This window comes from Lacerta agilis, chromosome 1, assembly GCF_009819535.1.
Source record: "Lacerta agilis isolate rLacAgi1 chromosome 1, rLacAgi1.pri, whole genome shotgun sequence".
NCBI classification, from domain to species: Eukaryota; Metazoa; Chordata; class Lepidosauria; order Squamata; family Lacertidae; genus Lacerta; species Lacerta agilis.
Window position 1 is genome coordinate 29,741,559 of NC_046312.1, and position 16,996 is coordinate 29,758,554.

At 43.9% G+C, this 16,996-nt stretch overlaps 1 protein-coding gene across 1 annotated transcript in view; it reads left to right on the top strand.

Annotated features, from left to right (window-relative positions):
• LTBP2 (latent transforming growth factor beta binding protein 2) overlaps positions 1-16,996 on the top strand; it is a 124,346-nt gene that overhangs the window by 70,382 nt on the left and 36,968 nt on the right. The window contains exons 9-11 of the mRNA XM_033142668.1: positions 3,596-3,670; positions 13,266-13,388; positions 14,578-14,742. Of these exons, the coding sequence (XP_032998559.1) occupies positions 3,596-3,670; positions 13,266-13,388; positions 14,578-14,742 (363 nt within the window). The remainder of the gene's footprint in view (positions 1-3,595; positions 3,671-13,265; positions 13,389-14,577; positions 14,743-16,996) is intronic.

The window sequence follows — 16,996 nt, forward strand, 5'->3', positions numbered from 1 at the left end:
CTCTGGGAGCAACCATGCTTGTTAAACTAGCATCAAACCAACATCTTCTGCTATATATCGGTAATTAGGAAAGTGGTCTTTTCACTATGCATTTGGACACCTCTTAATAGTTAAGAACCTTTTTTTTTAATGATGGCTCTTGAGATCTAGGAGCTGGTTTCCATCTGTTTGGATACAGTTAGATGCCATTTTGAATCAAGATGCCAGGCTGAACCTTTCAAAACTGTACTGATTTTAACCATTGATTTCAAAACTCTGCTGACTTTTCTGGGGTTTCTTAGAAATCCTGAGCAACAATGGGTATGAGGCTGCTAGCAGGCTTGTTGTTTAAATAGTTGACTGACAATGGGACCTGGTCAATTAGGGCAAATGAATCAGTGCCCCACCAACCTCAGGGCTCATCCACTCTTACCTTTTGCCAGGTGCGCCAAGACACCCTGTCCCCCTCAATATTTCTTGGAAGGCAGCTGGCCCCCTTAGTGTTGAGGGGGCCCATCGTGCATGACGTGTGCATGATGTGCATTGCAGGTTCAATGGCTGCCTCCTCCAGAGTGCTCGGTCTGTTCCAGACAATGTAGCATTGTGTGCGCATCGTGCACCAGGGGCCCCTGAATTTTGGGGGCAACCTTTTGCCCCACACTTTCTAGGCACAGGTCTGAACATTAAAGCTCTGTATCTGAGTGCTTTTCTTTTGCCCCAGCACTTTCCCCAGGAAAACCTGCTCTTTAACACTGAATTGGAACAAACAACAGTTTGGGTTTTCCGTGGATTGCTATTTGCTCCGATTCAGCAATAAAGAGTGGGTTTTCATGGGGAAAGTACCGGCGGGGTGGGAGAAATGCTCGGAAACTGAGCCTATGCCTAGAAATGCAGCACAAAAGGAAGTCTGTGTGAGGGCTTGGCCTATCCTCAGCCAGCCTCCACCTGCATCCTGTCCTACTTACGATCATTCAGGGAATAGCTCTGCCTCTCATTAACATTGACTCCACCTCTTGTTGGTCTCCCTGCCTTTTGTCCCACCAGTCCCAATGGGCACCAATCACCATTGCTGGCTGATGAGGGCACTGAACAGGAGCACTCCACGCTGCAACACATTGTTGCCGATCCTCCTCATGCTCTTCCATTTCAGCTCTTCTCAAAAATATGAATGGGAAACTGAAAACCAATCTTTCAAATTTAGGGAACCAGTACCTTTAAATGTTGATGAGGGAATTCTGGCAGGTGAAGAAGCTTTTCCAATCCCTTCAGCACAGCAACCTGGCAAGCCGTACCTGCCAACATTCCCTCATCTATAGAACTGTTAAAAGTACAGATGTACTAACGCTGAAATGTCAACCATCGCTGCTTTAATTAAGATATGGTTCATTTTTTAAAAATGTTTTACAGCTCTTTAAGCAGAGAACATATTTAAAAGAGCCAGCTGTCTCATATCCTCTAGACTAGTAATGTCAATCCTCTCAGTTTTGTTACATTATTAAATTCAGAAATAGAAACAATCACAGTGAAATCTGTATTACGGTCCATGGAGAAAATGTACTGTGGTAATCTAAGGGGCAAAGTAAAGTGTTCTGAAATATTATTATTCGTTATTTAGGCACAATCATTCTCAGTGGAGCAAACATTTAGGTCCTCTAATCTCAGCCACAAAATTACTTTCAGGTGAGTGAGAGTAATTTCTGTCACAGAAAGAAAACAGATAATTCAGAGTTGATGTGGGAAGCAATAATAGCTACTTTAAGAGGTTATTTGTTGCCACTTAACTAATCCCCTCACTAAGATCCTATTATTTCTAACCTCTGTGTAAACTTTGCTGTTACTTTTGCCTAATGTAGCTCTATAGTTGGAGCTATGCATAGCCTCTGGAAGCTGTACCTGATGTTCAAACTTCTGCAATTTATTTTTAAGAGCTGCTTCACAACCTGGCTACATTTGTGTTTGTTGAGGTAAACTGTGAAGGAGAGACAAGTCTCCAAATATGGCAGTGAACACATGACAGGAAGACGTAACCAGTTATTACATCATGGGTGCTCCTACGCTTGGGTGGTAACAGCAGGGGACTGCTTAATCCTCAAAGAATAAGGATTATTTTACCTCATTTTTTTTTTAAAAAAAACTTCATTATTTGAACTTTTTTTCCATTGCAAAAGAGCAATTCTCAGGTTGTTTAAGCAGGAGCCATGGAATTTCGTCACTTACCACAAATGACATCACTTGTCACAAATGTTGTCACAGGTGCAATCTCTCCACTCCTCAGTAGGGGAGAGCCCTGCTGTCCCGGCAGGATCACTTGCACAGGCTCCTGCTAGCAAAACTTTCTTAGTTGAATTCAGCCTTGTGTTTGTGTGGCAAACCTTGGACTTGTCCACACTTCTGCTTGTCCTGTGCCTAGAAAGCACAAGTCCGAGCGGTTTTTCTTTTGCCCAGCCACTTCCCCCCAAAACCCCAGTCTTTAGCGCTAAATCAGAGCAAACCTCAATCCGGAGAAAACGATATTGACGTTTGCTCTGATTCAGCGGTAAACAGTGGGTTTTCCCAGGGGGAGAGCAGCAGGGGAAGCGGAAGTGTGTCTGATCCCCTTGTTCCACTGCATATATCAGAGCTTTCATCCTGCAAGATAAACATGCTCATGAGTGTTTGGCCATCGGTTCCAGTTGTTGGAATAGAATACCTGGTCTTTGCCAACAGAGGGCTTACCAGCATTTGGGAATGAGTGCCTTCTTTGTGTGGGGGAGAATCTGTTCCACACTGTTGGGGGGATAACAGTGTTAGAGCATTGCAGTTCAGACCAGACAGAACACAGTATTCACATACTGCACACCAAGGAAGACACGGAAGGCAGTCACAGCAATTGTGCTTTCACGTTGGGTGTTTGTGTTTGGAGTCTCTAAGCAGAATACTTTTTTAGAGTTCTAGGAAGATAGGTTTTAGCAAAGTTCTCAAGTTGCTGGGTGTGTTCTGGAGAAGAGACATTTTGTGCAACGTGCTCCCTCTTCATGCAAAATGCTATTTCTCCCTGTTCCTCCTTGTGAGCTCTTAAAAGTAAGCACTACATGGGATGAGATCAGAGGAAGGGAGAGACTCATACTAGTTGTCCGATCATCTGAGTTGTGGTTCCCCTACGTATGGTTTATATCCTGGGGATGATATGGTGCAATTAGGTGCTGCGTTACATCATACTCTATGCTTTGCCTGTGCAATGTGGGCATGGTGGTCATCAATGCAGCTATTTTAAAATTCCTTCCCTTCTCATTGAAGACATTAGGGGGGGACATCATTTGTCTCAGGTCCAGGGCTAGTTTAAACCTGAGCTGTCAATAGAAGCTTAAGGAGTATAGTATGCTCCTCCCCTATGGCACCCATTTCTTGCCTATGACTCTACCCTGTTTTAGTTGTTCCATCAATCTGTCTGGCCAGGTCGCCTGGTGTCTCTCTTGTGGCAGAAGCATTGCCTGAGTTTCAGCAGTTTAGTGGGGCTTCCAGCCAAATCCCATAACCTTTCAGATTTGACACAACTTGAATATAGCCTTGTACCCTGAATTTTTCACCCTTGATAAGGCTTTATTTTATTTTATTTTATTTTCTCCTCTCCATTTAGCTCACCCAGTGATTGAAAATGGGCAAGTTGAATGCCCACAGGGATATAAAAGGTTGAATCGGAGCCACTGCCAAGGTAAGTGTGAAACTTTTTCTCATCCCCTTTCACAGGTAATGTATGAAGGTACTGGGTGTTATTCAACTGCTGTGTCATGCCAGCACAATGGTTTCTGCTTGTGCAGCAGGATCCTAAGAGCATAAGAAGTCTGCTGAATTAGGCCAATGGTACATCTAGTCCAGCATCCTGTATTCACAATGGCCAACCAGATTCCTGCGGGAAACCCTAGGCAGGACATGAGCACAACAGCATTCTGTCCTCCTGAGATTCGGAGTAACTGGTATTCAGAGGCATAATGACATTAGAGATAGGACATAGCCCCCCTGGCTAATAGCCCCATGCCCTCCCCCAAATCTGTGCCAGAGGGTTGATGGAATCTCTGGAACTGAGTTAGGGGATGCATGGAACAAGAGAATTAGTGCTGTGTTGGATTCCACTCATTATATGCAAAAATGATCTGTCCCATGGTTAGTTGCTTGCTTAATTACAACCCCAAACCCTACAGCTCTACTTACAAAGAGCAGAAACATCTAGTCACATTATAATGTATTCTAATTGATATTTCACTCCTTGAATCTCATCTACATTCAGTTATCAGCAGTGCCAATGCACGAACATTTGCCTTAGTACGTCCTGTGATAAACTCTGCCCTACAACAGATACAGAATCTTCCATTCTGTAGAGAAATATATGCTGATACATATCTTTGCCTTTGATGAGTTTATAATTAATATAACCTCACAACTGCAGGGTGTGTTCTAGGTAAATGTTTTCTGGTGGTTGTTTTGAAAAAGGATTGTGTTTCTTATACCCTAAAGCAATCTTAGCTGTAGCAGTTTTATTTGTGTAGGAGGTGTTGAGAGGAAGGTTTAAAAGTGAAAGTGAACAGGTGTGGGGAAATCTGTTATTAATTTATTTTTTTAATGTACATCCTGCCACATGCTTTGAAAAGCCTCAGGGCAGTTAATGCAACAATTTAAAACAATACCATCTTGTTAGTGCAATAAAATTAGTTAACAATAAGCAGGGTAAATAATAGTTATGAAACACTTACGCTTAAAACAAGTCTGGAATAAAATGCCCGCAAGTCTGGAATAAAATACCCACAAGAAAATTAAGTAACTGATCTCCTAAAAAAGAAAACTCTGCAGGCCTTCTGAATCTCTGTAAAGAAGTAGTTGGATGAGGAAAGTGTCCCCACTAATGATGCTACTGGTACTATGAGCATCTGATTACATAAGTGTATGAGATGGGTCATACAATTTTATATCTGTACCAATGGTTTATACAGTCATACCTCGGTTTGCGCTTGCTGCGGGTTGCGCGTTTTCGGGATATGGATGCACTGAACCCAGAAGTACCAGAACGGGTTACTTCCGGGTTTCGGCACTTGCGCATGCGCAGAAGCGCCAAATTGCATTACACACGGGCACAGATGAATGCAGCGGGTTGCAAACGCGCCTTCCGCATGGATTGCGTTCGCAACCCGAGCACCCACTCTATATGGTTTCAAGAGCTGGAATGTGCTCTGTAGAGTGATGGAGGATTAAGGATGGAGGAGAAAATTGATTTGTTTGCATTTTAATACGAAATGACCTAATTTGCAGTTCTCAAATCAATATACAAACTGAAACACAGCTATCCTTCAAAATTTACACTTCTCTGAATTTTACAGTGTAGTTCTCCCACCAAACAATATGTTAAAAATGCATATATTTGCAGTAAATGTGCATACAAATGCTTGCAAAATTATGTATGTGACCGGATGCACACTGGATGAATGCTGGTTGGTTCTGCTTCAAAGCCAGACCATAGATGGATCCTTCCTTTCAAAATTCCTTTTGCTTTAGGTCAAATGAGGGCCGTATACCTCTTACATTTTTGCTAATGCATCTTGAGATGAAATTGGCATTGGGCTGGGCCTCTCTGGGAATTTTTACTTGTTCTTAGTGCACATTCCAGATGCTGTTCAAAGCGTAAAGCCCAGTGTCTCCTCATAGTGGTGGCAGGAATGTCATCGTTCTTTCTCTATGATCTCCCCCCTTACAATAAGCTGTGAGATTCTACTTGGATGGCGTAATGCAGAGTCTTAGCTTGGATTTGTGCAAGTCCATTGATGGATGTTCTTGTGACATGTTTCCTTTAGCATGGAATTCCTCTCATATTGAACTGATTAGCAAATCACCACAATTCTGTGGGTCTCAACCTTTCTGGCTCATAGCTGATTTGTAAACCATGATTGCCTGTCCTTTCCATTCCACACTGTTACCATTGCTACCACTCCTTCTCTAATTGCCAGGGCTGCATACATTCATTTTGATAAGCCCTGCTGCTGTAGAACCTGTGCTCACAAAGGCCACATTGGCAAACTCTGAGCTATTGAGGCAGGGAGTTTCTTGGGCCCTAACATATTTTTGTTTTAAGCACAAATATCTAAACTTGTGTTTTACAGAAAGTGGGATTGAGGGAACTATGCCCTGATCGGTGATCTTCAGGCCTCACAAATATAGTGCAGGGCAGGTAAAATGTATATAGGTGCTGACACTTTCTGAGAAAGACTTTATAAATAGGTTTCACTCTGTCCATGAGCGGCATAATAAGTTGGCAAACACATACTCCCAAACCTGCTTATTGACGCAACATGAATGTGGGATTGGAGTGGCTGCTTAACTCCATACTTGAACTGACCATATGCGGCTTTCTTATCAGAGATGTATGGGGGACTACATTGCTTGATGGGTTGGTAATTCCGGGGGGGGGGCATTCCCAGGGGAGTTGAAGGAGGCAGTAGTCCGCCCGCTCTTAAGAAAACATCATTAGATCCTTCAGATCTATCCAATTACCACCCAGTTTCGAACCTTTCATACCTGGGTAAGGTAATTGAGAGAGCGGCTGCCAAACAGCTTGGTACGTTTCTGGATGAAACATCGGCCTTGGATCCATTCCAGTCTGGCTTTCGCCCTGGACATGGGACCTAGACGGCCCTAGTTGCCCTAACAGTTGATCTTCATAGGCAGCTGGACTGAGGCAGGTCTGGGCTGCTGATTCTTCTAGATCTGTCAGCAGCCTTCGACATGATTGACCACAAACTATTGGACCACCGCCTTGCAGACTTGGGGATTCAGGGCACAGTCTTACAATGGCTGCACTCTTTCCTGTTAGGTTGGGGACAGAAGGTGGCGCAAGGGGAGGAGTTGTCATCGCGGCACCCCTTGGCGTGTGGAGTGCCACAGGGCGCAATTCTCTCCTCAGTGCTCTTTAACATCTTTATGCGCCCCCTTGCCTGGCTTGTTCAGAGTTTTGGGCTGGGTTGTCATCAATATGCTGATGACACCCAACTTTATCTGTTGATAACCGGCCATCCTGATTCGACCCCAGATACACTGACCAGATGTTTGGAAGCTGTGGTTGGATGGTTGCGTGGGAGCCGGTTGAAGCTAAATCCTTCAAAGACAGAGATCCTCTGGTTGGGTCAACATGGGGTTGGGGGGTAAACTTCCATTCCTTTGCTGGGGTGCAGTTAGGGCCAGCACCTTCTGTCAAGAGTCTGGGTGTAAACCTCGACACCTCCCTCTCTATGGAGGCACAGGTTACAGCTACAGCAAAGGCGGCATTTTTCCACCTCTGCTGTGTTAAGCAGTTGGTTCCTTACCTTTCTTGCCCTGATCTAGCCACTGTGATCCATGCGATGGTCACCTCCAGGCTTGATTATTGTGATTTGCTCTATGCGGGGCTGCCAATGAAGCTGACCCAGAAACTCCAGCAGGTGCGAGACTGCTTACGGGGTCCTCACCACGGGACCACATTCATCTAGTGCTACATCAGCTGCACTGGCTCCTCGTGGAGTACAGGGCCAGGTTTAAGGTGCTGGTTCTAACCTTCAAAGCCCTATACAACCTGGGACCCTTGTACCTGCGTGACCGTCTCTCCTGGTATGTCCCGTGGAGGACTTTACAGTCCACAAACAATAACCTCTTGGAGGTCCCCGGCCTCAATGAGGTTAGACTGGCCTTGACCAGAGCCAGGGCCTTTTTGGCCCTGGCCCCAGCCTGGTGGAATGCTCTGCTGCAAGAGACCAGGGCCCTACGGGACTTGGACATCTTTCCGCAGGGCCTGCAAGACGGAGCTGTTCCACAGCACCTTTGGTCGGGGCCCAGTCTGACCCCTCTCTTCTTACAAAACCCTGCATACAAGAGGCCTCTTTAACTCTTCTCACCGGCTCATATAAATAGCTGAGTCTGGTGAGTACTTAAGGCTCCCAACCCCTATAGTTATAATTTGTGGGTTGTCATCTGATTTTATGTGATTTTAATCTGATTTTAAGCTGTATTTCAGTCGATTGCTGAATTTTATGTTTTAATGTATTTATATTTTGATGTGAGCCACCCTGAGCACTGTTCTGGCTGGGGAGTGTGGGATATAAATAAATTATTATTATTATTATTATTATTATTATTATTATTAAGGGTGATCTTAGCCTTCTTTAATGCAGTGCTCAAAAGCTACACTGCCTCCTCAGTTCCCCTCAGTCCTGCATATAGCATTCTATTTTTAGGAGCTCTTTGTTGTGTTTGCACTTGGTTCACCTTCTGGCAACTGTGGAGTGTGTGCCCGGCAGACCACATTTTGCCCAGAATCTGGATCTGGAGGCCTTGCCTAGGCACTCAGAGCCATTTGGCTCAATGAGCACTGGAATGAGACCACACAGGATGCCTGGGATCCTCCCCAAGTGGGGGAGAAGAGTAAACGAGGTGCTTAAAGCTAATTTTTCAGGGTCTTTAGCTCTGCTTCTGTTGCCAAGCTGGAAAAGAGCCAACAAATGAATGGTTAACCAAGTTTTTCTTCTTCTTCCATTCTTTTGCTAACACAGCCATATAAAGCGGTCTTACACTAAATCAGGTCATTTGTCAATCTGGATCAGTTTTGTCTACGCAGATTGACAAAGACTGTGTGTTTTTAGACAGGATTCTTTCCCGTTTATAACCTGGAGATGCCAGAGATTGATCATTGGCTTTTTAGCATGCATTGTTTTTGCTCGGCCATTGTGCTATTGTCTCATCCACCATGGGCTAAGGAGAAAAAATGCCAGTTCCCTTCAGTAGTGGTAGAGTTCAGACATTACACTATGTGCATATTCTCGTGCTGACAGGGCTTAATTTGGTCCATGTGCAAGGAGTGCCTCATTCTGGAAAATGGGAAGTAAAACAGAAAGATTAGAGCTCCTCTGAGCATGTGCCAAAGATCTTTTCCTCACTACTGATAACCACACACACACATACAGTATTAGCGGGCAAATTTCAAATGTTGGGAGATAAAAATGCTCACAGATCCCATGTGATATTCCTTATGGAAAATGTGTGTCCTTTCACTGCTAAGGACATGGAATATTCGGCAAGAAGAAGGCAGAAAACCCCTGTTTTAGGAGTGACCAATAATGTGTGTGACTGCACACATGTGCATGGCATTGAACCCAGAAGTGACCCGGAAATGTCATAAGAGATATCACTAAAAGGGAAAAACGGGGGCAGGGTGGGGTGGGGTGGGGCAGAGCGGGGGCAGAACAAGGTGTTTCAATTGCACACTATTTCACATAAGCACACAATGACCTGGAACGGAACCCCTGTGCAAATTGAGGGATGCCTGTAATTGCTTTTGTTTTCAATGTAATTTTAAGGAGCACAGTTTTGAATTGCACAGACAGCACAGCTATCTATTCAACAAAGCATTCAGCAATGTTGGATGGGATTCACTTAACAAATCCCATCAGTGGAAGCCCTATGCAAGGAATTCTGCTTGTGCAACATTGCTTCCCCCCCTCCCCCCCCAAAAAAACTGGCTCTAGAGGCGGGAGAGATCACCCAGAACAGTGCATGGGGAGGGGAGAGGGGGGACCGTTGTGTCTGGCAAGCTGAAATGCTTGCTGTTATGGAGCAATCACCTTAACACAACATCAAATTCTACCCATTGTTCTGTGGTTACAATCCTTTCCATCTTGCAACTTGCATTGTCTTGACCAGTAGAGGCTAGTCTACTAATAACTATCTATTCTGTGTTTCTTGTTCCCTTTGGCCATCATGGAAAGAACTCTCCCCAAATCTTTGGAAACCTGGGCCTCTTCTTCCCTTTGGTCTGTTGGGAGCATACCATGTACCTCAGCTGGGCTGTAAGCAAGATCTTTGGGCCCCTTGTTCGTGACACTACTGAGTGATGGGGCTGGAAGAAGCTGTTACCTCTTCCCTCCTGGTGTGTTGTTGATCATAGTTCTTCGCAGGCATCTGCCACTTCTGGGAGCTTTGCCATAATTAGCAAACACTGCCTGACCCTTTCCAGTCCCTGGGGGGTCAGAGGCCATAAAGCCCAATTGTGCTGCTGGCATGGCAAGTGGAAAGAACTTGCCAGAGGTCATGTGGTGGGTTGGTGCAGAGCAATTTAGCACATTCTGTTTCTCTGACAGCTCCTTGAGATCTGGAGCCCTCGCCACCAATCTGTGCTTCCAAATTCTCGTGCAAATCTTTCCCATTATTACAGGGAGATGTTTATTTTATCTAATGCTGTCGTGTGGCCATCCTGTCAATGGATCATGTGCAAATAGTGCCCCCACCTGCTCATGAAAAGGAATGATCTCTTGTGACCCATTTGTGACATTTGCACACATGTGGCTTAAGAGTGTTTTCATATGTCAAGCTTTTTGTTAATGTTTATCTGATGTTGATGCAGAAAAGGAGGCCTAGGAGAAGCATCCACAAGGAGATTAGCATTATGGCTAGGATATGATTCACATTCACATTACAATCCAGATTCAAGCCAAAGCTACTTTAGGGTTCCTTTTAAGTGATTCTTGTTTCAACTGGGATTGTAGTGTGAAGGTATAATGTACATAGGCCAGAAAACTCATTATCATTGCAGATGCCTCTCCTCTTATTTTCTGTATGATGAGACATTCGCATAAATAGCTAAGAGCTCAAAAGTAATTTAAGCTTTGTGTGAAAATGCCTTTAAAGGTCCTGAGAAGTGCAAGAACATGATATGGCATATAGTTTTAAAACTTTAATTATTAAGGTGCGGCCCGTGTTTCGTTAGCCCAAAAATGGAAAACGAGTGAGGTCCTAACTAAAGAAGAATGGCAACTTAAGTTGACAGAATATGCACAACTCGCAGACTTGACATACAGAATAAGAGAACAAGAAGAACATACGTTTAAAGAAGATTGGAAAACGTTTATGGAATATATGGGAAATTATTGTGTACAGCTGAAACACTGGCAGCATTAACATAAATTCAATAGTGTAAACAAGTTTTGATGGATGCAATAATGGAATACTGAATGGTATAGTTTTTGTAAAATATGCAGGGATTTATGATATGTAAAATGAATCATGGAAATAGAAGAAAGGAATATTTTAAATTATGAAACAGAATATCTATCTATCTCCATCCTATAATTATAAAGTTGCCCTAAATTGGAAATCCATACCACATCTTGTGTGACAGATTACTTTGGGAGGAAGAGAATGAAGAGTGATCTGAGCCCTACAGTACAAGATAGAACCTCAAACTAGGCTAGGTAGAACTAATGGCCTGATTCTGTTTATCAGGAATGGGGAACCTCAGGCCTGGGTTCTCTGTCCAGTCCTTGGGACTCTCCTCAGACTATGCCCCCTCTCTCCAAGCCACCTCCTTCACTGTACTGGTCCAACTTCATGCCTCCTCAAATGCTCTGAACTATGATAATACCTCTTCCTTCCTTGAACACAACATTCATTTTTTAAAAGAAACAATAAACAAGATAAAAGACAGGCTAAAGGAAAGAAGAAGACAGTTCCGTCTAAAATTCCATCTATAATGCCTAAACCACAGGAGGAGAGAGTGCTCTTGTGCTCATGTTCCATTCACTTGTTTCCCACAGGCATCTGGTTGGCCACTGTGAGAACAGGATGCTGGACTAGATGGGCCAATGGACTAATCCAGGGATCGCCAGACTCGGCCCTCCAGCTGTTTTGGGACTACAACTCCCATCACCCCTAGCTAACAGGACCAGTGGTCAGGGATGATGGGAATTGTAGTCCCAAAACAGCTGGAGGGTCGAGTTTTGGGATGCCTGGCCTAATCTATCAGGCTCTTCTTATGTTCTTTTGTCCTTAAGGTCTTAACATGGTGTGAAAAAGATTGCATTGCAGCATTGGACAGCACCAGAGGGCATTCCAAAGTTGGGCCAATACCACAGAAAAAAGCTATCTTCTTTGTGACTACATAATGACAGTGTTCTCGAAGCTACTAACATGAGTTTGGCCAAACTGCGAGAGGCAGTGAAGGATAGGCGTGCCTGGCGTGCTCTGGTCCATGGGGTCACGAAGAGTTGGACACGACTGAACGACTGGACAACAACAACAATGTACCTTTGTTGAAGAGGGTACTTGAAGAAGGGCCTCTACAGAAGACACAGGCAGGCTGATAGGAGAAGAGTTGTTCCCTTAGATAAATGCCTTAGGCCATTTAGCACTTGAGAACACCATCACCTTAAATTGGATTCTGAATAGGTAGTCAGTGTAGTAATATGAGCAACCCTGACTGCACCAGGCAAAATTCTGGTAGCCAGATTCTTCAGTAACTGAAGCTTCTAGGTTGTCTTTTAAGGACAACCCCATGTAACACATCACAGTAACCCAGCTGAGAGGCTACCAGAGTGGGAATCACAGTGGCAAGCCTATTTCTGTCTAGGCAAGCCTATTTCTGTCTAGTGTGCATGCACACGAAAGCTCATACCAAGAACAAACTCAGTTGGTCTCTAAGGTGCTACTGGAAAGAATTTTCTATTTTGTTTCGACTATGGCAGACCAACACGGCTACCCACCTGTAATAGGAATCACTAGACTCAGTGAACCAACTGAAGCTGGTAAAAGACATTTGGCTTCAAGTGGAAATGCTTGAACAAGGAGGTGCCCCCTAATGGCTTGCCTGCTCTTTCAGGAAGAGTGAAACCCCACCCAGAACTAACTGACGACCAGGTTCCTGGACACAAGAACTGTTTCATCTCAGTGCTTCCATCTTGTCAGGATTTAGCTTCATGTTACTGGCCCTCACCTAGCCCATTACTGTTCAGTGGTACCTCGGGTTAAGAACATAATTCGTTCTGGAGGTCCGTTCTTGACCTGAAACTGTTCTTAACCTGAGGTACCACTTTAGCTAATGGGGCCTCAGGCCGCCACAGAGCGATTTCTGTTCTCATCATGAAGCTAAGTTCTTAACCTGAGGTACTATTTCTGGGTTAGCAGAGTCTGTAACCTGAAGCGTCTGTAACCTGAAGCATCTGTAATCCGAGGTACCACTGTACTGAACCCAGCTCTTCAGAGTGCTGAATGGATAGCCCTCACGAAGTCACCTGCCTCCCAACCTTTCCTTAACAGCCCTACCTTTTATATCTGTTTTTACATGTGGCCTCCACCCGTGAGCCCGCACCCCCCCTGCCCCCAGCATTCTCTTTTGCTTGGTGATCCCATTGTCTCTGCTCTGTCACACCAGGACTTGTTGCCTTTGCAGATCCTCCTTGCAGTGCCATTTGTGGGCAGCGCCAGAATAGGTTGGCTAATCTTGTTCTCTCTGTTCACCTTTATAGATATCAATGAATGTCTAATATTTGGCATATGCAAAGATGCAGAATGTGTGAACACTCGCGGCAGCTTCCTCTGCACTTGTAAGCCTGGAACCATGCTGGACCCATCCCGCAGTCACTGTATTTGTAAGTGTCCCCAGATAGACCACAACAACTCCAAACCCCCCCCCCCCCTTACTCGTCTTTTTCCCATTAGCACAATAACTGTATAGGTTAGATCATAAGGTGTTTAAAGGAGTGGGCAGTAGCCAAAGGATCAATCCTGGGCAAGTTGCACCATGCACGAGGGATGATTACTCTAGAACAGGCATCCCCAAACTCGGCCCTCCAGATGTTTTGGGACTACAATTCCCATCATCCATAGCTAACAGGCCCAGTGGATGATAGGAATTGTAGTCCCAAAACATCTGGAGGGCAGAGTTTGGGGGTGTCTGCTCTAGAACAAGAGGAAGATGCTTTCCCTTTAGCTTCTGCCCATAATGATGATGTCATCATTATGAACCAAAAGAGACCTGCCAACTGTCCCGCTTTGAGCAAAAGACCCCTTAATTTTTAAAGCTGCTCTGCTTCTCTCTTTTAAAGTGAATTTCCCGGTTTTGCCTTTGTCCTGATCCATTTCACCTTCATTATAGTTTCCTATGACATGTTATAGTCGATTCAGGAAAATTTCCCCAAAGCTGACTCAAATTTGCTAAATCTTAAGCTTAAGCACAAAAGCCACACCACTCTGCTCCCCTCATTAAGAATTTAATTTGAAATCTTAACTGAGATCTAAAGTCTTGCACAGTCTTGTTGCAAAACCTTTGGCATGAGTTACCTAACTCTATGATTTGGCAAAGTTTCTTAACTGTTTGATGGTGAACTTATTAGCTAGCTTCTTTATTAGCAAACTAAGCAAGAGATGATCCATAGATTCAAATCTCAAAGTAAAATAGTGTTTTAATCAACTCTTCATCTTAAAGCATGATGGAATTAAGCATCTGAAATGCTTCTTGACATTGAATTCAATTCAATTAAATGTATATTAAAATAGCTCCACTGTTTTTCTTGCCTTCACTTTCACTATTGGTGAAGGAGTGGACAAATGGGTCCACTTGGAGATCAACAAGAGGAGCCTAACAGTATGGCCCCTATACATGTTTAAGTAAATACCACTGTGTTCAACTGGGCTTCTAGTAAGTGTCATAGGATAATTCCCTTTTGCCGGGGAATAAATCCCATTGCACAGTAGGATTTACTACTCAGTAAACATTCATAGGATTGCACTGAAAATCTTTGCTTTTCAAAGCTGACTAATCAACCATTTGTGTTTCAGCGGATAAAGCAGTTTCCACGGAGCAGGGGCTTTGCTATCGCTCAACTGTCGGGGGAGTGTGTGCCCTGCCACTCAATCAGCACATCACCAAGCAGATCTGCTGCTGTAGTCGTGTTGGCAAAGGGTGGGGAAGAAATTGTGAGACGTGTCCATTACCAGGATCTGGTAAAAACTTTGCTTGTTCTTTTGGACCTTTCCCCCTGCCCTTTCACTTTCTGCAAATTTTAAACCGGTGGCTACTTAGGGTCTTCCTGCTCTTTATCAGACCAGCAATACCATTTGCAATTCTCTGCCTAAAATGGGATTATAAAGCCTTTAACTTAGAGGCATGTGACGAGGGCTTCTCCAGTGATATATTCCTTTTGATCTGATGTTGTTACTTGCCTCAATTTTGTATTAGCAAAAACCATGATATCTGCAGGTGTTTTTTGTCCTTTGAAATTATATCCCTGTAGTATCTTAGTTAACCAATGGACAACAGAAGTGTCCCTGTCCATTGCACAATCTGATGGCCTCCCTGCCCTGACTGCATTCAGACATATTTCATATAGGCATTAGTGTCACACGGATACATACTTGAACATCTAGAAGGCTTATATTAACTTATATGTTTTAATTAAGATTTGTGTACTGATGGTCACAGCATCCACAATGTAAGCTGATGGTGGTCTACTGTTATTATAATAATTATTTGTATATTATTATTGTGTGTTTTTTCCTCTCTCCTTTAATTTTAATTGTTCTTTCCTCCTTAAATTTGTAAATAAAAAATAAGGAAGAATAAAAGAAAGGAAGAAACCCGATTAGTCCTGTGCCACTTGTTGACTTGTTTGTCATGAAGCAGTGTGAACATTTAGCATTAGAAAGAAAATGAATCATTGAGCACCCAAAAGACCATGAGTAGAGCATGGCAAACTGAGAGGAATAGAGAGTTATAAGTATGGACTCTCAGCCCTCATACAACACTGCCTTACTTTGCCCCTTCCTGCACCTTCTTGTAGATACTCTGACAGGCATAGCCAATGTGGTGCCATCCGTATGTTGTTGGACTCCAGTTCCCATCAGCCTTAGCCAGCATGACAAATAGTTTGGGATTATGGGAGTTGTAGTCCAGCGACAACTGGAGGGCACTGTATACTGGTTAGCCCTGCGCTATGAAGTCTTCTGCCTTTCTGCGGTTGCAGTCAGTGAGTGCTCAAGCTGTACCAGACATGAACCAGTTTAGCATTTCTCATTAAGCGCTGGAAAATGGACTCTGTAAGGTCATGCACATTTACAGTAGTACCTCTTGTTACAAACTTAATGCGTTCCGGAGGTCCGTTCTTAACCTGAAACTGTTCTTAACCAGAGGCGTGCTTTCGCTAATGGGGCCTTTTGCTGCCGCTGCGCCGCCGGCACACAATTTCCGTTCTCATCCTGGGGCAAAGTTCTCAACTCGAGGTAACTCTTCCAGGTTAGCGGAGTTTGTAACCTGAAGTGTTTGTAACCTGAGGCGTTTGTAACTCGAGGTACCACTGTACTTCTGAACATTGTGCCAGCCCAAGACACTTTGCCACCTGAAGCAGATTTGAAACACCACCTACTGCCTCTGGGACCAACGCTTTTAAAAATCTTGCTGCACCATTCAGGCACCAGTTCCTGCCTTCATCTAGTCCCCCTGCCCTTTGTGGTGTTGCCTGAAGCAGGCTGATTCACTCTGGATGCTTCCTGTTTTTTATGTGGTTCCAAGCGGCAACGATGTAAACAAAAAGGAAAAAAATGTATCTGAAAGATGCTGGGAAGGATGGATATTTATTATTAAATTAGCTAATTTAATAATAAACATTCATCCTTTCCAACTACTTTAACATACATGGTTTATTTTTTGTTCACATCACTCCGCTGTGAAGCAGGGCAGGGCCTGTGTTGCCAAATGAACTTTGTGGATGGCCCTATCAGATATGCCCAAAATCTACAGTGATGAATTACCGGTAAAAGGAGTTTGGGGCTTGCAAAACTTTGTCTGTTTGTTTGACCTTTGACTCTTATGCAGCCTTAACAAGCAGTAGATCCCTTGGCCTTTTTGTTACAAAGCTGCCTCTCTTACACACACACACACACACACACACACACACACAGTTTCCATGTGGTTATATTTTATTGTCAACTCTGAGAGAAAGGGCAGCCAGTTTCCAGTATCGGTTAACAGTAGTTTGCATTTACTAATAACACACCCAGCCCTGCAAACATCTTTCTTTTTGCTGGCAACTTTCAGCCTTCAGTTCTGGTTCCAAGTGGGTGTAGTCTAAACATGTTTTACCCATGTCAGAGAACTGTGTTTCGATTGTGGCAGATTCCTTAAATAGACTAAAGAAGAGGAAACATGGCCCAGCATGTACGGTATTAACGGGATAGCAGAAAAACAACAGTATCCTTACTA